Raw genomic sequence first — 21055 nt, forward strand, 5'->3', positions numbered from 1 at the left:
GCGGAGACAAGCTGACGCAATCACGACATGCAATAAGGAACATCCGAATTGTGGTATCTGCGACAGCGATCTCGGCTGCCATTGAAATGTGGCAGTCGTTGAATGAACCAGGACTCCTGCTAGCCCCACTGGCAGCTCGAGTTCGAGTACGAGCACCACCATCAGCACCACCATCGCAATCACCGTCCCGTCACAGCCCGAGCCACCAGGCACTCCACCCACATGCGAGTAAACAAGAGCTCATGTTGTTCAGGCGAACAGGCGATCAGGCGATCGACTCCTTGCCGCTCGGCTCCCCCGAAATGGTCACTGAATCCCGGTTACACTTCTCCCGCGGAGGCGGTACTGTGGGTGCTGTTTGCCAATTTCCCGACAAAATGTGGAGCTGCAGTGAGAAGAAAATCCTAGTGAAGGTGTATAACACTTTAATGTGTCATCATCAACTTGATAATTTAATAATGTGAAATGGATATTGCATATTGTAAATATTTAAAGTTATTTAAAAAATGTAATTTTGAGATATTTATTGGAAAAAATGTTATTGTCGAAAGCTTAAAATATAAAATTAAATGAAACAATTTTTGGAAAGAACTTTAGCAATGGTTTCCCGAACTTGAATAGAATAACGCTTCCATGTGCATTTCTTGTTTTTTGGGTAACCCCTTGCTCAAGTGATTTTTCTTTCCCCAATATCGCTGTGTCTGTGGATATAGAACGCACTCAGCTGCTGATGTGTGAACGTATCTGAGGTAAATAAGAGCGGGTTGCATGTGTCAGGAAGCGCTTTGATCTCTTAATTTTCTGCAAAAATACAGCTTAAATCAAAGGGAGGCCGCGAAGTGTTGGGATACGGCCACGTGTCATAATATTTGTGACAGCATTACCGAAATAATTGTTGAAAGAGTGCAATATAATTACCATCCCGCAAAGGTGACACACTCGTTCCCCCATGTAGAACAAATGGGATTTCCTGATAAAACTACTTTGTAGTTATGCGCCTTCGAGGAATAAATCATCTCACCACCGCCAGCTAATTGTTTTTCCGACCTAAAATTAGTTATTCGTACAGCGTGGCTGGCTAATTTATTTATCACTCTTTTCGGCACAGAAACAAGAACCGAAGTGCGGTCCAAAACATACACATCCAGCTTTGATGGAGATGTTGCCAAATTTAATTTCGAAAAACAATGAACTGGCTCTGGTTGAGAGACCTGGACATGTTTTTGAGTCGCAGTTCCACATGGTTGAGTACGGAAATGTGGGTTTTGCTTCTTCGCGAAAGCTGCACATCACCTATCGACTGGAAGAGGCCCGAACAGCCGTCTGCTGCACTCTGTTTAGTCCCATCATTGTTTTGGGCTCCAGTGGGATCGTTGTCTGCATAATAACATGTTATTATCATTTTATTTGTTTGCCAGCTCGGCTCTTTCTGGGATCAGCCGGGAATCTCCGGGAGAAATGCCATGGCAGTACGCAGAGGAAAAGGCAATGTGCTAAATGCTCGAAACACATGTTCTTATGTTAAGTGTGTCTGCTAAGATTAGCATAATTGTGGATTTCGGTCGGGATTGGAACACGTCACGGTTCCAGGTGAGACTCACAAGTCACCTATAATTTGGTCAGAAGTTCTGCAAATAATATTTATAAAATGCATTGTTCGATCGGAACACTAATTACTTTTAGTACTAATTATTGTTTCATTTTACCCAATAATTTCCAAATTCCTCACCCAATAGTCGTAATTTCCATGACCGGTGTAAGCTTAAACAAATTTAGGCAAACAATAGAAAACACGCCTAAGCTGGCAGAGCATAAAGGCCGTGACTCTTCGAATGTCGACAGTTGCCCAATAAAACGTGGGTATATATGGTCTACCCATGGGACCTGGTCTTTGAGAACACTGTAAACCGATTAGAGACGCGGGGCCCAAATGGAGTCACTGCCAATAGCATTGGAATTTCCCTGAGCTGGCTGAGAATAAACAATTTGTTGGGAAGAAAGTTGTGTTTTGTGATGGAAATTACGCTCGCAGCTCCACAATAATTAAATCATTCCGCCTCTAAAACTATAAGAAGATACACGATTGATTTAAGCTGACACCCGAAATCCGTTCCAATTCCCAACGACGATTGAGTCTTAACGGCGCTGACAATGTGGATGTGATGCCTTTGAGCGAGGCTTTGTCCGGTGCCACAATGCAACAAAGAGCCGTACCCGTGAATTAATAATCTACTCCATAAAAACCGATGTCAGCTTAAAATTCGGGGCCGCTTTGTGTGCTACTGGTTTTTTCCTATTCAACAGCCCAGATTACGCTACTCGTATTGAGTCGGATCTATGAAAGCGGCCTTCCGGGAGCCAAAAGCCCTTTCGACTGCGGCCCAGGAATGCAGTGTTCATAAACGGCTTGATTCGTATTTGTTTAACAACTAAATTAATATGTTTGAATGCCTTTGGAACAGGTCGTTCGTTACGCGATTGAGTGGGGGGTGTGGGCCCACTTTCGAGCATTAGAGTTCGAAAGGTAAGAAGTGGGGTAGAAGTGCGTCTTGACTAGATACTTAGGTGACTGACATATTACCGAGAAGTAGGAAGGACACTATATTAGGACAGCCACCCTCAAAGCTATGAAACATATTGCAAAAAGTCGAAGTCATCTGAAGCCCATTTTATGTCTTGCTCATATTAAGGGAACCACGTCTCTTGGCTCCAATCTCCCACTTAACCACAGATGAGTCCCGGCGAATCGGGCTTCGATAGCCGATAATGGAGAGCCATAAATAACCCGTAGGGTTTATTAACCTCTGGCCCCAGTCACTCCAGTCCAATACCGCCTTTGTTAGCTCCATTCATAAGTTTTCTGCTCACTTTGCTCTTGTTCTGTTTATGTCGGCGAATGCGTTTCCGGTCAGCGACACAGGAAAACACGTTTATAGCTAAATATTGTTTCTGTTTTTGTCTTGGCCTTATCGTACACCATCGCTGGCCCTTAAATCACCGCATGGGCCTGTCTATGATTAACCAATAAAAACAAGACTGTATGGTGCACATGCGAAAGGAAATGAAACGAAGCGTCGGTTCTCGTTTGTGTTCCAATTTATTAACACCTCTTTGTTCTTGTTTCATATACTCTGCGACCAAGTGTTATAGCTGTTGTTTGCACTTTTTTAGTTATATTTTTGTTGGGCCATCAGGTATTTTCTTTCACTTGTGGTTTTTTGGTGATTGGCTTGCAAATACAAAGCTCATCAAAAGTATTTTCAGTGGCAACTTCAAATTTTTGTTTAGCTTGGTTTATTTTCTCTTCGGATTTGTTTGAATGGAAAAAGAAGCCGAAAAGCACTGGTAAGCTGTCCCATTAAATTCAGTCTAGACGTGTTCAAAAGAAAGAAGATTGTGATTTTTTCGCTTTAAAAATCTCTAGGATTGGCAAGCATTATTTAACCACAAGTGTTTTGCAGATATGAAGTGATATTTGTCAAGATGACCCGCTCAAATAAGGAAGTTAGTTATCGTTTATTTATACCAATAATTGTGGCTTCTGTTTAATGTGTCTCATTATCATTCTTTTATTATAAGTATATACAGTTTTACTAATTTACACTACGCTTAAGCGCTACAATTACGCGAGCTTACATACTTACAACTTGTGCATAAAGTACAGCAATATATGGATCTCTAGTTAGGAAATAATTACACGCGTACGAAATATGGTACATACGAAGTAAAATAAATTATGTTTAAAAACGACAGGAACAAATTGGTAACTTAAGACGAAAAAACAATAACAGCTAAATCAATGATTGCTCGTGTACATTTGGCTTGGGTTTGGGCTCGGTCGGCTGGGATGGGGAGGTTGGGGACCAGCAGACTTGGGTTGATATGTTTCGGGTCCGCCACAGGGCCTTCAAGCTCCGCTGTCCTCGAACTCAGATCGGGGGAGGGGAAAAACGATATAATGAATCTACGGAAGGGATACGAGTAGAAGTGGACCTAGCTGCCAGGAAGTGTGCTCCTATAATTTAGTGGGTGTTCGGATCTGCCGTCGCGGTTATATGTTAGTGGTCGGGTATGCATGTGTTCATTGATGTCGCCCTGCTATATCTTCCAATTTACATCCTATAAGCTCTGATTGCATAAGTTGTATGTAATTAAATTAACGTATCTTCAAGTGGTTTTGGATTATCTTCTCCACAAAATTGCACAACGTCTGGGGCAGCGGTTCGGTTTTCCTCTCTTGTCGAATTATATTGGTTACTCTTTTTGGGGGCCCTTGCCAAAGGAACCGCTGCGTCTCAGCTGGTTCTCCTCTTTTCATTTTGCTTGCTATTTGGTATAAGCGGCGTTAATCAAAGTACCGAATAATCACATTGTAAATTATTGTCCGAAAGTGTAATTATACCTTTCAAGCCCGGGCCTCGAAGTCGAAATCGGATTTGGTATCTGTATCTGCGTCTGCATCTGCATCTGCATCTGATTCGAAACTGGAAGTGACTACGGCCGCAGCAGGGTGAGCTTCTGCTGCTCCCGGAAGGCGATCAGCGAGCGGAAGGCGGAAATGGGCGAGGCCACGGGGGCGGCCGGATCCGGAGAAGCCGCCGATGGATGTCATGGCTTTGCACTCAGCGAGGTCACGTTCACGCCGGGCGAGATCTTCCCGGAGTGCGAACTGGATGACGAGGCGGTGGAGTTGCTGGATATTGGTCCCATCATGTGCTGGGCCGCGGACTGGCCGCTGCTCGTGGGTATGTGGACCACGTCGCAGCCCATCGAGGAGGACGAGCTGGAGGCGGAGGGCGAGGCCACGGGCGGCGGTGCCACCTGCTGTGCTCCGCCTGAGCCTCCCGAAGTGGTCAGGCTGAGCGGAGCGAAATGGGGTCCATTGGCGGCTCCCGACACCGCCGCCTTCCACAGCAGCGGGTTCATGCCCAGTGGCCCGTTGTGGGCCGCCAGGCTGGCTCCAAAGCTGCGCTGGTGCTCGAGGAACTCCTGCGTGGGAGCGCTAAGATGCGCCGCAGCTGGTCCGTAGAATCCTCGGTACAAGTCCGGGCGCACGTAGGGCGAGTAGTTGGGAATCCGGGCCGCCAGGGGCGATAGAATCTTTCCCGGCGAGGGCTGCTGACCTGGATGGCCGTAGAAGCCGGGGTGCGCAGGCGGAAGCTCGGGCAGACTGTCCTTGGCCCCGGAACTCGAGTCCTTGCTGTCCTTGGAGGCCATGTCGGCCAGGGACCAGATCCTCGGCTTCGCCGTGCCCCCCACCGCGGTCTGCAGCGAGTTCTGCTGCGCCTGCTGGTGCTGCTGCAGCAGCTGCTGCTGGTGGTGGTGGTAGGCGGCGATGTCCGGTGGCGATCCCGCCGGCGGCCGGAAGTGGTGGTGCAGGGCGGCGGGGTGGAAGAGGGGGTGGGCGCCCGGCGGCATACTGCCGGGGCGGTCGTAGAGGTCCGGGGATCCGTTGGGCGATCCTGGCCGCGACTCGGACCACTCGCTGTTGTTGCTTTCTCCGGGGCGGTCGGCCATCATGTCGGCCAGGCGGCCGGAGCGGTCCTTGTCGTCCGTGGAGCCCACGCCGGAGTCCTTGGCGTCTGCAAGGGCAAGAGGGAAGGGGAAACAATTAGAGATAACTCAAGATGTACAAGGCTAAAATAAAAAGGATATTAGTTGCCTACTTTAAAGGGAGTATAACTAGCCTATTGTAAAAACCTTAATGTGTATTAACTTTACTTTATTTACTCCTCGAATTTTGTTATCATTTTAACTTTAGTAAAGTATAATTAACAAACAAAAAAGTGAAGTACAGCGGCAGAGCGTCGGAAGGGAGCATTACTAAAATGACCACTGAAATGCTTTTGTAAGAAGGATATAATAATAGATATAACGATTTGATAACTAACTTCTAAATTTCAAAAGGTCAACAACTTTTTTCAAGATGCTCTACTATAAATTTTGACGAGAAAATAGAAAGTGCTATGGGTCTTTCTGGAGAGAATACCTTTTAGTGGTTTATATATTAGGACTTCTCTTACCTAGCAGATCATTCTCCTCCGTGTTCTTGTCGTCGTCATCGTCGATGTTGGCATCGTCGTCGTCGACGCGGTTCCTGGGCTCCCAGGTCATCTTGTTCTCCTTTTTCAGTCTTCTTCTCGCGTTGGCGAACCACGTGGACACCTGCGTCAGCGTCATCTTGGTGATAATGGCCAGCATTATTTTCTCGCCCTTGGTGGGGTACGGGTTCTTCTTGTGCTCGTTCAGCCAGGCCTTCAGGGTGGAGGTGGTCTCGCGGGTGGCGTTCTTCCTCCTGGCCCCGTTCAGATCCATGCCGTAGCTGCAAGAAATCGAAAGAAATGCGAAATTAGACGGGGCTGCAAGTCTGGTGCGGACATCACTTGCGCGATAAGGGATTGCGAATGGGACTGCGAATGGGACTGCGAATGGGAACGGGAATCCAACGACCCAGGCCCAACGGTTCCCCGAATTGCCAGCAGGTGATTAAGGCCGGAGTGGAATGCAGACCCAGCTGTTGCCAGGTCGTTTGGAGTTCTTTAAATATGCGCCGGCCGAACAATTGTTGCAATTTGTTAAACTGGCCAGGACGGTGGGCGGGCGGCTTTGTTCTGCGTTAAATTTGTTCATCATAAACGCATTTGCATGGGCCGGACATTTATGTCCGTGCAGTTTGTGGTCTGACACATTGCTCCCCACCCCACTGTGCCGTCGGTGGTCGATGGTCGAATGTTGCCGCATGCCTCTCGGACGACAACTGTCCTTTATCGCTTTTTGTGGGCAGTTAACATGAACGTTTTTAGTATATTGGTGTATATACATCGCGGGACCGAGTGTAGCTACATTTATGCCTGCATGCTTCACTACACTGAGGGATAAATCGACTTGGGATTGATAGTCCAAACTATCTTTAAAGCAAATAAAGTTGCCATAAGTTTACCCCACGGAACTACTTTACTGAACTTTTTTGTTCTATCCTTATGATTCTCAATCTTTTTTTTTTAATTGGATGTATATGTCTTTAAACTTAAAGGTACACTTGTACGCTTTAGGAAGAGGCTTATTTAATGACGGATTTGTATGAAAGCAGAAAACATCCCTGATTAATAAGTATGCATAGAGCAGCTTTTTTTCTGGTCTTATAATTCCCAACCTGTTTTTCAGAAAAAAGAGGTGGTTTTTACGGCTTGAAGATTGGTGTAAGTGTTATTCTGATTAGTTCACTGGATGGTTTTTAACTCCTGATAGGCAGTAAACATCCTGGACTCACATTTTTTTAAGTGCATGGAATGCAAAACACCGACGGGGGAGAGACTTTGCCGTCGCATCGCATCGCATACATGTGTAGCTGTCTCATTTGTAGTTCTCAGACAGCTGCCCGATCCGATCGGATCCGAACGCAGAGAGCAGCGGATGACAACGATGTCAACTGGATGCTATATGGGAACGACGCTGCGTCCGCTGCATTAATTAATTTAAGTTTGAATGCAAAGTGTCGCCGAGTGCGAAACACCTGCGCAGACAGCACTCTGCCTTTGATCACCTGACAGCTGAATACATTTTTTTAATTTTCCTATCAGCGCTGTAAATGATTGGTGACGACAACAACGCCCCCAAGTGCTGCTGCGGAGCACAAAGCCACGAACCATTATAGGTGGGGCCTGGCGTATTCCTCCTGAATTTCGAATCGAATTCGCCAACTACCAGCACGTCACGGCGAAATAACTCAAAACTGATTTATGGCGAATATGGATGGGGCAGGGGTGTGCGGTCGATAGACAACGACGCATCGATATCGACATCAACAGTAGCTGCATGAGTCAACTATCAAATTTTGTTATGAGTGTCAATTACAGGGGAAACAATGGGCCCAGCGTTGTACCTGTCCGATCGTGGGGTGACGTGACGGGATGTTGTCGATTGTTCAGCCGGCAGTTGTGTTTGGAAATTTATGTCACTTTGGTTTGGTCACTGCAGTGCTTGTGGTTTTCTGATTTCGGAGGTGCGCTCCCTGCGATCGGCGGAAGCAGCCCGCCGACGTGCAAACGATCAATTACAAGCGAATAAACTGCCGGTGGGCAATGGAAATTCGAAATTCGAATGCCACTGCGCCTGCGTGCCAATATGCCAGACTTTTACTATTCGAACGCACTTTTCCGAGCCGGCATTTAAATGCACCTGCACGCACCTGCAGCACCTCAATCCCAGTCCCAAGCCCAGTCGCAATCCCAATCCCGCTCACGTTCGATCGACGCCTTTCAGCGGACCACCATCGGGGCTTATCGGTTGGAAAGGGGAATGGGAACGGGATCGGGAGTGCACTACGGGATCGGGGGAAGTATCTGTCGAACTCGCACTTTCTGCCAGCCTATGACTAATCCTCACCTGTTGAACGGATAGCCGGCGAAGGCCGCGTCGTATGGGTGGTACATCGAGGGATACGGCCAGGGCGATGCTCCGGCCACCAGGTTCTCCTTCAGATCGATGCCAGCCTGCGGAAAAACGAAACGGAGATAACGATTAGATGCTTTGTTATTTTTAATTTCAGACTAATTTCTAGACGAATTTCTGATTTTAGCTTGAACCCGAGAGCAATGGGCCAGACCTTGAACCAACTTATTAAGAATCATGTTTAACAAATCATTAAGACGTCTTGGAGTTTGTTTTTGGGTCGATGGATGGCTTGTTCTGTGTCGTCTTATCAGAGCACAGTGGGTGGGTGCGCTGGGAAACTCGAAACACGGTGGGATTTTGTAGAATAATTTGTATGCATTCATAAACACAGTAAATACGAATAGCGCACTAATGTACTGGCACATATAGTAAGTGATATTCCTTGTCAGACCACCGTTCGGCGCCACTGTGCAGCTGAGTGAGGTGATAAGCCGAGCCAATCTGACCAGCATCAGGCGAGCATGTGGGCATGTCGTGACTCTGGCAGTGACTGGGAGCACTGCGTTTGGAGTTGTCAGCGACCGCCCCCTAATCGCGCCACTGGAAGCTGCACATTTCGCCATTAGGCATAGACTCCCGATCGGAATCACACGGGGAATCAGAGAAAACATCGAGGAACACAGACTTTGGCACTGATAGGCGTGGGACAGGCGTGTAATATAGAGCGCTGATTAAGTGAAACACGACAATTATCTCTGCGCGTCTTGTCCCCACTCGCTGCGACATTCGCCAGCTGCTGCGGCGATAGTGGCGGAGCGACAGGGCCAGCTGCTGGGGCTCTTAAACTAAATACTATATGCTGCACAGCCCTCGAACCGCAATCGGACGCGTATCCGTCAGCGGAGGCGACTCGGAAAGCCGCCGCCGCAGTTATGACAGGCATGTTGCAAATAGTCGCCGGCCGAAAGCAGCGGGGTACGAAAACAAGATGCGAAATCAATGGGAACGAGCCCGATACGGATCTACATGGCACCGCAGGACGAGCGCAGGATGCTCGCTTCGGATGCAGGTCCCGAAATCTATTGTCTCGGTGTCGCGACGAGCGTCTGCGCCAGATTGCAGCAAAGCGGAAATATTTTTATGTCGCCAACACGAAAATGTTGCTGTTGCCGTTGCTGTTGCAACATCGCTATCGCCGACCATCGACTGGTGGTGGGAGTAGGAGCAGGAGTCGATCCCGGGGTCCGGGTCTGGAGCTGGCCAAAGGTTTCGGGGCTGCTTGCTGGCCCAGCATGTGGTAAGTGCGAGTACAGCGGCGATAGACTGATAAACAGCGAGGCAACAGCCACAGATCTCGAGGGCCAGGCCAACTGCAGGGCCAAGGCCCTTTGACAGGTCCGACACTCGGAGAAATAATAGTGGCCGTATTTTACACGCTTTAGAGTTGGCATTAGAGCACGTTTTAGAGATTAAGATATTGCTTATAGCCTGCACTTATTTTTAATTGATTAAATAATAAGGCGATTTGTCAGAAATTATTACTTGACATAGCCCTGTTTATTCTAATTCTAAAAGTGATGGGCTTTAGAGCTTAACGGCTTGTCGATGGTGTCACTGGGCGTTACATTCCAGCCATTGTCGCCGCGGCTCATAATATAAGATGAATACCATAAAGAAATACTATTAATACTAATTATTTACATAGCCCATCCAAGCTATTTCGAATGGAAGGGAACCAAAGAAAGTCTACCTGTACTATTTCGACAAACGGAGAGGTTTTAGATTTATATGATGAATTTTGACATAAATTTAAGTAGTTCGTCAAGAAAGCATTGCTTTCAGAAATTAAGTGGTTTAACATTAAACAACTTGAAACCAATTGATTGGCTGAATTCGAAAAAATTCCACAGTTCGTCGGAACTAAAACTCACTCTTTTCAGAATTTAAATTACACTTTTAGACACAACAAATTCTGGTAATCATTTATGCTTACATATTTTATTCGTCTGGTTTTAAAACCTGCTTAGGATTGCATTATTTTCTGAGTGGAGTCCTTCGTTCCCCGACTCCTTGCCAGTGCAGAAGTCAGTTAGCCGAACATGGACAGCGATTTCGGGACAGACTATATTAAATTACACGGGCTGCTCCCATTTCTCAATGGAAGTTCGCTGCGAGACCGAGCCGAAACCGGTTTACGTTTTACAACCTCTACAATAATCACGCCCGGCTATCACGGGAATTGTGGAGCCCCGAAAGCCGGGCCTCGGGATGGGATCCCCATCCCGAGTCCCGGTCCCCATCCGAATCCCAGCCCGAATCTGTGTCGTGCGTGTTTGGCAGCGAGTGCGTGTAGGCCATGTCGATGCGGGCAGAGCGCATATAATAAATTGTTGCCGGCTGGCTACCAGCTGAAGTAAAGTATCTCCACGGAGCACCAGTAGCTACTTCCAAGCTAATGCAGCTCGGTGCGGCTTGGTTTCTGGGCGAAAAGGCACCCGTGCCGGGATTTGCGCTGGCGGTGGTTAATATTAACAACATTCGACATGTTCGCGTCTGCGTTTATTATTACCAATACTGCGATGCAGCAGCAACAGTTGCAGCAGCAGCAACATCTGCAGCAGCAACATCCACAGCCACCGCACAGATGCAGCTCGTTTTCGAGTTAAATATTGCATTACCACTGGCGACGACAACTGCAATTGTAAAAGCGCTCTGCAGCGCAGATCGCATATTGGCGATAGCTTGTTCTTCCGCAACAATGTGTTGCATTTGCAAAATGTTTGTAGTTTTGGCACTAGAGCTTGTTCCCTCGGTTTGTAAGCTGTGTACTTGGGCAGTAAATGCCCCAGTGTGACCACCACGAGCGGGAAGAGGTGTTGACCTTTGCCCATTGATTTCTTTAAATACCTACCCCGAAACTTAGTTTTTTATTTCCGTAGAAATGGTTAAGATGTTGGAAACGAATATTATTAATGAAGCCCAAAATATATCCATGCCTTAAAGGGAGGAGTAGCAACAGATCGAAATCCGATACCCCACAAGAACCCATAATAACCTCTTATGTAGAGCCTGTTAACATTTCCCATTAATCATCGCCGTGAAGACAAAGCTAATATTTGGTTAGGAACTGTGGGCAAAAGTCAGAATGTGAGTGGAACAAGCTCGAGAAACCCTCCCCGCCCACTGGACACCACCCGAACATGAATGAGTGACCACTGCTGGCCGCAAGACCCCAAGCGGTTGGACGTCTGATCCGCTGGAACTTAACAACCGGAGTGCGTCGTTTCACGCATCGGGAAGTGCGGTTTGCCGGCTCCAGGTCTCTGGGATCCAGATCCGCAGTCCGCAGTCCCCCACTTGCTCCTCCTGTCTGCCCGCAAATTAAATAATTCAAATTAAAATGGGACTTTGTCTTCATTACCAGGGAAATTCTACGACTGTGTTCCCTTCACGCCAAACGTCAATGGGCCAGGCCCGCGGGATTATATGGCTCGGTTGGGTTCGGTTGGGGAGCCACGGTCTTGAGGGGTCTTGCGGGGCCTCCGGCTCCTGTGGTCTGTCGCCCTGATGCGCCACGATTTGAGCGATGCGCGTAATGACGGGTCGAGTTAATTAATTGCTGCTTCGATTTAAAAATAAACGCACGTTTGCCCGCCGCATTCCCGCCTGTGCAGCGAAGAATGAATGGAATCGGAATTGGAATCGGACTCGTATTTTGAATTGGAGTCGGAATCGGATTCGGAATCGAAATTGAAATTGAAATTGACGACAGCGCGGAGTTTGAGTCGCGCCAAGGAATGCGCTCTGTGCTAGGAGGTAATCTGCACTGAAAACAAGCGTGGCTACGGTATCTTTGCATTCTAATATATAATGTTCGATGGTTAATGAGAAAACAGTTTCGTCAGTATTACTTAGATATATGGTTCTTTTATTGGGGAGGTACGCCCTCTTTACCTTTCAAAAACGAAGTTTTCTCTTTCAAAAGAACGTTTTTCTCTGTGCACCTCTTCTTTTCCCCTCTAAAACTGGAGCTCCCATCGCCCGATGACACTTTTTTCACAACTCGCTTATAAAGTTGTACCACTGAGGTTGCTGTTGTCGGTGTTGATGTTGCTGTTGCCTTTGTTGCTGGTCGTGTTGCTGTTTGTTTGTGCGTTGTCCGTGTGCGTTGCCATGACTGCTAATTTGTTTGCTGTAGGCAGGGCGGCCATTCAGGCCGTCGCACACACAAAGTACACACTCGGCAGCAGCACCAAGGCGCCGAGCTTCCTTTTCCTTCGCCACCCATATCAAAGTGCAAAATTTACTGTTAACGAACATTTTCAACTTTGCCAAAAAGCCAAACAACAACGGCAGCAACACAAAAACTTTCCACAACACTTACGGCAACAACAACGAGATTGGTGCGAGCAGTAAATGTATTTAGTACTTTGGCACACAACCTCCCAGCCCAGGCCCCACCCTCGAAGGGAGCCCCACCACCCACCACCCACCAGCCGTCACCTTGCCATTAGGAAAGCAACCCCCAAAACAACACGACAACACTTCGACATTTTCAAAAGTTGACAAATCAGTGCATGTAGCCAAGGTTCCAAGGAGCAGCATGTCCCGGGATCGGGAGATGGGAGCTGGGAGATGGAGCTCGAGTTCGGGAGGCTGTCCGTAGTATCTCGGGGTGGTTTTCTCTACAATGCCAGAGTGCGATATCTGGAGTGGGCTCCGCTCGGCTCGCCTCAGTTCGGAGCCAGAAGAGAGGGTGGTCCGATTTGTAGTTGCTTTCTGCCACATTTTGTAGAGTGTAGCGAACTGGCTGGGGGCAAAAGTTTTTGTAGCTCCCACAGGATATGAGCGTACACCGCACATTCGAGCCGGGCAGGCTCTGGCAGCCCTTTGTCGGAGCGAAAACCCAGTGCGACTATGTTGTCGAGTGTGAAATTTCATGCTTGCATTGTTGTCGTTGATGATGTTGCGGCACTTAAACTGGGGAAAAGTCAATATACCATTTTGGCTACTTGCCCGGCGTCAAGTGTCTAAAACACCCATCCGCCTGTTTTCGGGAGGCCTGAGTGTTCGCATTCGGGGGAAAAGGCTCCGGGCCTCTGCGAAAACGCCCTGCGTAGGGAAGTTTGAATGTTCTGGGGTCCCACTCATTAGACTTTGAAAGTGGCTGCACTTAAAATTTACCAAGGGGAAACATGGGGTTTTAGCCCAAGCATCATTGTTTTCTATTTACCCAAACATGAGTGTGGTTTCTAGATTAGTATTTACTCTGAGATAAGAAAATTAGCATCCTTACAATCACACAGTTTATCTAAAATAATCTCTCAAGATTTTAAATCACCTCTTTAGCTGCCTAAAAGTATGCAATAACATATGTTAATCAAACAAGTATGATTAAATTTCAATGTAAAGGCTTTGCTTCAAAAATTTAACTAGAATACTTTCACAGAAACGTTTTTTTACATTTCCCACCTAATGTAGTTGAACTCGGAGAGCAGCTGAAGTTCCTAAAAGCCAAACACACAGTTGTCTCTATTAATTGCCAGTTTTCCCTCAACCAAAAAGTCCAGCCAAGCAGACCAACAAAAGACCCATTTTAAATTAAGGCCGACATACGGCAATTAACAAAATTAATTTCTCCGAGTGTCAGCGAGTGCAGGATGCAACATATGCGCCGGGGTCGAAGTCAATTTCGGACTTAAGGATAAACAGATAAACGGATGAGCGGAGCGGAGTGGAATGGGATGATCTAAGGGCGGACAGCCTGACAGGCTGTCACTTGCGTGTTGACAAATTTATTAATAAGGTACGAGGCGGCATCGGCGTCGACGCCCCCAAAAACACTGGATGAAAAACCTAGACGGGGAGGGGACCGGGAAAGCGGAAAACGGAAAAGCGAAGGAGGGAAACACCGGGCGCGGCCGGGCTCGGCCTATTTGTTAGCGAGCGGCGCTCTTCAAATGTATCTTGCCATTTGAAATGACAGCGGTGCACCATCGCCATCTCATCCACCGGAGTTGTCGTCGTCATCCACCTTCGAACGCGAGCCGGAGTCGCACTCGGAGTCGGAGTTTTGGGAGCGGGATATATATTCCCGCGCTGCGGCAAACTGACAGCCGCTTGACAGCTCGTGTCAAAGTAATGAATCCACCGCATTGAGCAGACACTTCTACAACTGGGCTGTATCTACATATCCGTATCCACGCGGCGAAGAGAAATCGCTCCAGTTTAGCGCCGGCGGCTGAAGTGACTAATTACGACCCGGATGATTTATTTAGCAGATGCCACGACCCGACCTGTTCCGTCCTTAAACGCTGCCATCAATACGCCGCCTAAATCCCCTGTGATCTCGAGTGCCCCGAACACACGACACTTCAATCACATCCTGCTAAATTGCTGTGTCAGCGGCCGGATAAAAATATAATGCCCGATCTCGATCGCGATCGCGATAGCGGACTGATCGATGCTTTTCGCTGCGACTTTCATAATTTGTTTGGCGGACAATGGCTAAATTTATACAAAGTGCCAGCTACTGGCCGGCGGAGCGGACCGGTTCTCTAATTTTATCACATTATTCCCTCGAAGTAAACCAGTTCAAATGCAAATTTAGCTTTGAGTTGTTCATCGAGCATGTGTTTGATTGGCGAAACAGCAGTGGGGGACAGCGATTGCACTTAAATCACCTGGCGGCGATAATATTCCATCTCGCACTGGCGTTCACAGAGATCAGCAAAAAGCACACTCGCTCCACCCGCGTTTAGTCACAGCCACTACTTGTGCAGAGCCAGCTTTTTCCGACCCGAATGCTTACACAGTGCCACTCATCTCCAGTAGTGGCATTCTAAACACTCAACGGGCCATTCATTAAACTCTCAGTTTCAATTTCACAGTCGTCAGCTCGTTTCGAGTTCTGCTTCTGTTTCTTTTGCCCCGGTGCCGTCAGCTTTGGGCTTTTTTCTTTTTGGCTTGTAAGCAAATAAATTTATGTGTTCACTTCTGAATGCGACATTTTATCGGATCATATTTAATGGGCGCTGCTAGGGAGTCCGGCCAGGAGGCCTCGACAAAGGAGAGCCGAAGGCCCGCCGATTCGGAGACAAATTTGAGCACATCACTGGGAGAAGATACCTGTGTCGCTTAGAGGGCATTTCAAATTGAAACAGGGGGAGCTCTAAATAGTTGCACTAAAATAGTTGTGCAGGCGGATATTCTAAATCCCTTTAAATTAATCCAGTATTTCTTGCTATGACACCCACTTCTTAAGGCCAAAACCACCGCAATCTCACACACAAGTACTGGTTACATTAATCAATTGTAAATGACTTACCCCATTCAATTACACTCCTTTTAACAGTTTTACAGGCAATTAAAAATAAGATACACATTGAGTTACATCTCCCCCATTCCTCAGAACATTTTATGAGACAGGGAAACAAGGAACCGGCTCATATATTGTGTTTTGTTCGATTGACTGGAAATGCAGTTTCTCCGATTCCACCCAAATTTTGACCCGAAACGGAACACATGCCGGAGCCTATCCCAAACCATAACCAATCCAATCCCAACCACTGGGTGTCCAGTCTCGGGCTCCGCATGTGGTCCCCGAGAACATTGTGTCCAAATAGAATTGTTGGCAAACAAAGGCAAATTACACGACGCTATTAGAAGCGAGGCGAACAAAGGGCCGACGGCGAAGCGCCGGACATGTGGTGACCACGACGTGCCGCAGTCCCCAGTCCATTGTCCATAAATTCGGACAGTGCAGCGGGATCGGGATCGGTCTCGGCACAGGCATCCCGACTCAATTGCAGCTCGAGCTGAGCCAGACATATTTCGCAACTCCCAGCCGGTCGAGAGCTGCACAATGTGGCTTGAAATATCACCGGCGAACGAAAGGTCAGGCGTAGGCTTAGGCCCTAAGTACCGGGACCCGGGGACCCGTGGCCCCCAGCCTGACAAATCGCTCCAAGCGAGCTCCGCTGTAGGCCAGCACAAGTTCGGAAGCATAGACGGGGCTCGGTACTCGGTATTCGGAACTCGGTTCACGATCAAATGACGACGCGACTTCAACTTCGATGGTGGTCTCCCGCTCCTCGAGTCGACAAATTCACAAATTTATTGCGCCATTGTTCGGGGCATATGACTTATGAACAGGCTTATTGTGCACAGCGAACAATGTGGGCTCGAAACCGAAGCTTAGTATAGTAAATACGATCGCTAGCAATATAATTTGCTTAAGAACAGACATCAAAGTAAAATGAATTGGAGTGGAATTCTTCTGGAAAACTATCAGATATTTCCAAAAATGTATGAAATGCAAAGAAAATGAAAACCATTTCTATATTCGATTTTTGCTCTCAATTTTCGCTGAGTGTAAGACCCCCGTATGCCCCCCGATTCTTCAGATTTTTCATGAGTTGACTTACCGGATTGGCGTAGAACGGCGGCTGGTCCGCCGCAATGCCGGAGAGGTAGGCGGACATGCCCTCCGGATAGACGCCGAGGGGCACTCCTCCGGCGGCGGCCAGGCGCTGGTAGTTGAGCATGTCGTACTGGCAGGAGCAGATCGTCTGGCCGCTGACCGGGTCCGTGTAGATGGTGCGGCCGGTATCACAGCAGCGGCTGGGGTTGCCCGCCCCGGTCGCCGGGGCTCCTCCGGGGGCTGAGGAGTGCGGTCCCGGGGGCGGGGCGCCGACCAGCGAGAGGGCGGGCAGGCCGGCGGACGGACCGCACGGCGAGGTGGAGCGGGCGCCCGGCGGCACCGTCGAGGTCACCATGCCACTGTGACCTGGCCCGGCGATCCCGGGAGCACTCAGCGGCTGGGCGGCGGGACAGGCGAGCGTGGGCAGCGTCGAGGGCGGACTCTGCGGAGCGTTGGTTGGAGGCGTGTTGGGCGACGAGGTGGCAAGGTGAGTTGAAACGGCATTCTGCAAGTCAGATTTGAATTAATTTTTTAGTAAATTAGTGAGATTTTAGCTTAGACCTTAATATTTCAAAATTGTTATCGCCTGATTTCCTGTCTTCCCCTAACTTATTCCTAAATTTTAGATATTTTATTTAGGTGGATGATCCTAGCCTTTGCAAATGGAAAAAGGTTTTAACAAAAGAGTTTGATCTTTCAAAAATAAAGAGGTATTTAATGAAATATTTTATGTTATCAATACGTAAGATGTGTAATAGTTTTTATAAATTTAAACATTGTTTATAAACTAGAATCTTTTATTTAAACTTTTGTTAAGAGTTAAGACTTTAAGGAATAAATTTGGTTTCAAAATCTTAAGAAGGCATCCCTTTTAAATTGGTGTTATATATACTTATAAATATCATTCAGATATATATCATCAATCTCCAATTGGTTGCATTTGTTAGCATCAACCAAGCAAAGGAACATTATCCGTATTAGCCTTCCCCAAATAAAATCTAACCAAAACGAGACTAATTTAAAGCGATGATCTCCCAAAAAGTTTCCCTCCTCCGATATTCATTTAATAAATTTGATTACTCGACTTGGTCTCCTCCAATTCATTCCTCAAGTTTACGGCGGCCCATTAAAGCGCTGCTTCTTGCGATGGATAAAAGCCCCATGGACAGCAGGGTCTACTGTGCCCTGCTACCAGCTGGCACTAAAACTTAATTAAAAACGTTGCCCCTTATCAGCGCGATAAGCGCGTCTCTCCAGTGGGTTGTGGGTTGCTGTCCACGGGCCCTTCAGATCCCAGAACCAGAACTCAGATCCCGACCCGCTGTCTTCTTCAGTCAATAAAACGAAGCCCTGCCCCCAGCTCCGCTCCCCGGACCCAACACCCATGCTCCGGGCCCCGAGCCCCTCTCCCCCGGCCGATCTTCAAAGTGGGGCCGCCATTACCAACAAATCATGTTTTCGATTGACAACATTGATTTAAATTACACAGCCGATTGCTGCCAACGACGACAGCGGCAACGGCAACAACTGCAACGACAACCAGCAACTGCGACAGCCAGCAACGGCAACGTCCTAAGAGCAATTTGATTGTAAGTTGTCCAATGACTGCCTGGATCGGGCTCTACATAGCGCGGATGGCATGGAATGGTGTGGTTGGTGTGTGAGTGTGTGCACATAAGCCTATCGCGCACTTTTGTCAACACTTTTAGTCAACTGCAACAGCAACAGCAACAACGGGGGACAAGAGCAACGTACACATTCGCACATGCGACATGGGGACAAACAAGTTTCAGGTTTGTTTATCGCTGCCTCTCCGGCCAACTTCACCGCTCCTTGGGGCCGCTCTTCCCGTTTAACATTTTACAAATGATCCGAGGCGTAAGATACGATTTTTATCGCGGGCCGGCGGTCACAGAGCTGCATGTTGTATCGGTCGTGATTGATACCGCCGCGATGTTGCTGTTGGGACTCGGAGTTGCCGTTGCTGTTGGCGTTGCTGCTGCTGCGTCTCGTGCTTTCATCAAGTGACAACTCAAGTGGCCCTACGCGATTAAAAATTAATTCCCGGTGTTTGCCGGACGGACGGATGGATCCACAATACGCCGCCTTATCGAGCGGCTCTTTGAATCAGCCGCCGATGATCATCGACTATCTAGCCGCGGGCTATACGTCCATGTATCTGGACTCCGGGGAAGTTATTGGGCTTTCGGGTAGCCATTGCGGAGGGCCTAGGGTGACAGCCATTCATGTCACTGGCCATGTTTGCTTAAAGAGCACTTAATATTTTTGGTATTCTGTTTCAGCCCTCGGTTGCGCCACAAGTTGCTTCTTGTGATTACACTCGGGCCCAGGGCAATATTAACTGGCCATACTGGCCGGCGGATCGGGTTACCGGGGATCACCATGGCCGGGGAGGAGCTGAGAGTGGCCGAAATCCTTTTGGGCTGCGACTGGGCAAGAACGGCGGCGGTGACCTTGCCAGCTTGGTTAACAACCAAAGACACAGATAAAAGAGATTTTCCGAATTGGCAGACGCTTTTCGTGTGTTCGGCCAATGTAGCACACTTGTGGTCCTGACATTTCCCCGCTGATTTGGCAGAACATTCGATCCGAGCATTTTGATCCATTTTATTTTTAAGTGCCTGTCTTCCGTTTGCCAAATCAAAATGCTAAGGCATCCGGACCCGGGAGCAATCCCACTGTTGGTGCACCAATACATGTGTTGCACCCGCTTACTTCTGGGGATCTCTAGCGCATTTCGCGACCAAGGAACGGGTTTGCTCGAGTGCAGTCTAATTGCCACCACTCCAAATGCCAAGTGGCGGGCCAGAACGGGCCAGAACGGACCATCTTACAAGTAGTAATACTGAAAACAAATCGGAATACGCACCATTACTAAACAGATACCGGTTTCATTACTGTGCACTGTCATTTAATATTAATTTTTGCTTTTAACTAAAACTACAAAGCAAATCTTAAAGTTGCGATGCACCGATGGTCTCGCGCACTGAACGGAGGCGTGGATCTGTGGGTTCACGTATAATCCGGGGCGATCTGGGAGTGATCCGAACTAGTTTTTGACGGGGTTCCGGCTCGGGGGATATAGCGAATAGTTTTTCGTATTTTCACTGGTTTTCACTTGCCGACGGCTGGGAGGAGCTGGCCAGGGCCAATGCGGCCAACAGTTCGATTGCCAGGCGCTCGACTGGGCACTGTAAATCCGGTAAATCCGACGGGGCCCAGGTACGCTCTGGCCAGAATCAGTCGGAGGAGCTGGCGGATGGATCGGCGCAGCCGGAGGACGAGGATGCGAGAACGAGGGCGCCGCTGTATCTGAATCTCAGTCCGACTCTGATTCCGAGTTCCGAATCCAGCTCGCAGAACGACGGCGAGCGGCGGGCAGAGAGCACTTTTCACACTGGCACTGCGGCGCACACGGACGATACGAACAATCTGCGTAACAGTCAAAAGTAGACTAACATGAGTTTCTTGAGCAACTACAAAGTGTACGACAAATGGGAATTACACGACAACCGACAATCGAAAAACAGCGCTGCAAGAGCAACAACAACAGCAGGCCCACGCACCACCACACGGCCGCTCGCCCGTCTGTGTGCGCTAGAGAGAGAGCGAGCGAGGCAGAGAGAGAGCCCAAACGGGTTTCTCCCCCCGTTTCGGCTTCGTTTTTCCCCTGGTATTGGAGCGAAGAGAGCGCCGTGCGAGAGTGTGCAGTATCTGTGTGCGGCGGCGGGCAAGTGTGCGTGCCGAAAGTATCTGTGAGCGGAAAAAAGTGGCAAACAAGGCGGCACGACGCAGCACGAACGGCAACAACGGCAATAATGATTATCGTTATAAGTGGGCTGGCGCTCTGGGGATAGGAATCGGAGTCGGTATGGCAGTGTACGGCGGACGGCCCCCTCCCCGCCGCCCTGACCCCTCTGGGCGCGAGCGGGACAGCGCGAGACCGGTTGGCCAGCGGCGGGAGAGGGGCGAAAAGTATCTACCGCCCGTGTGACCATAAATAAAGTATCTGCCAGCTGCGGCCGGCGCGAGCGGGACGGCTATAGCCGGCCACGAATCGCATGCAGCGGCGGCGGCAGCAGCAATATCGCAAGTTGCTCGCGTTGGCTGTCGTGTTGCTCGCGTGCAAGCGAGGCAGCAACAGCAGCGCGGCAGCAGCAGCAACACCGAGCGGCAGAACATGAAAAAATTAACTTAACAACTAGAAAAATGGCTGTT

The 21055-nt window shown here is 48.6% G+C and overlaps 1 protein-coding gene across 4 annotated transcripts; it reads right to left on the reverse strand.

Moving 5' to 3' along the window:
• Window positions 1–324: 324 nt before the first annotated feature.
• On the reverse strand, window positions 325–19949 carry LOC108035936 (homeobox protein caupolican). 4 transcript variants are annotated; one of them, XR_007763730.1, is made up of 6 exons: window positions 19707–19949; window positions 16821–17321; window positions 8386–8492; window positions 6024–6322; window positions 3645–5582; window positions 325–404 (listed from the first exon to the last, which is right to left on the reverse strand). XR_007763730.1 is itself a non-coding variant. In XM_017111728.3 (5 exons), the coding sequence occupies exons 1-5, from the start codon at window positions 19746–19748 to the stop codon at window positions 4609–4611; spliced, it is 1923 nt and encodes a 640-aa protein (XP_016967217.1). In that variant the 5' UTR covers window positions 19749–19949; the 3' UTR covers window positions 3516–4608. The 4 variants fall into 4 exon arrangements, 1 of the variants encoding a protein (XP_016967217.1); XR_007763731.1 differs by having other exon boundaries at window positions 367–385; XR_001768813.3 differs by lacking the exon at window positions 325–404 and having other exon boundaries at window positions 3516–4326; window positions 4403–5582.
• Between the last annotated feature and the right edge of the window lie 1106 nt (window positions 19950–21055).

The sequence above is a fragment of the Drosophila biarmipes genome, chromosome 3L (assembly GCF_025231255.1).
Source record: "Drosophila biarmipes strain raj3 chromosome 3L, RU_DBia_V1.1, whole genome shotgun sequence".
In the NCBI taxonomy this organism is placed as follows: Eukaryota; Metazoa; Arthropoda; class Insecta; order Diptera; family Drosophilidae; genus Drosophila; species Drosophila biarmipes.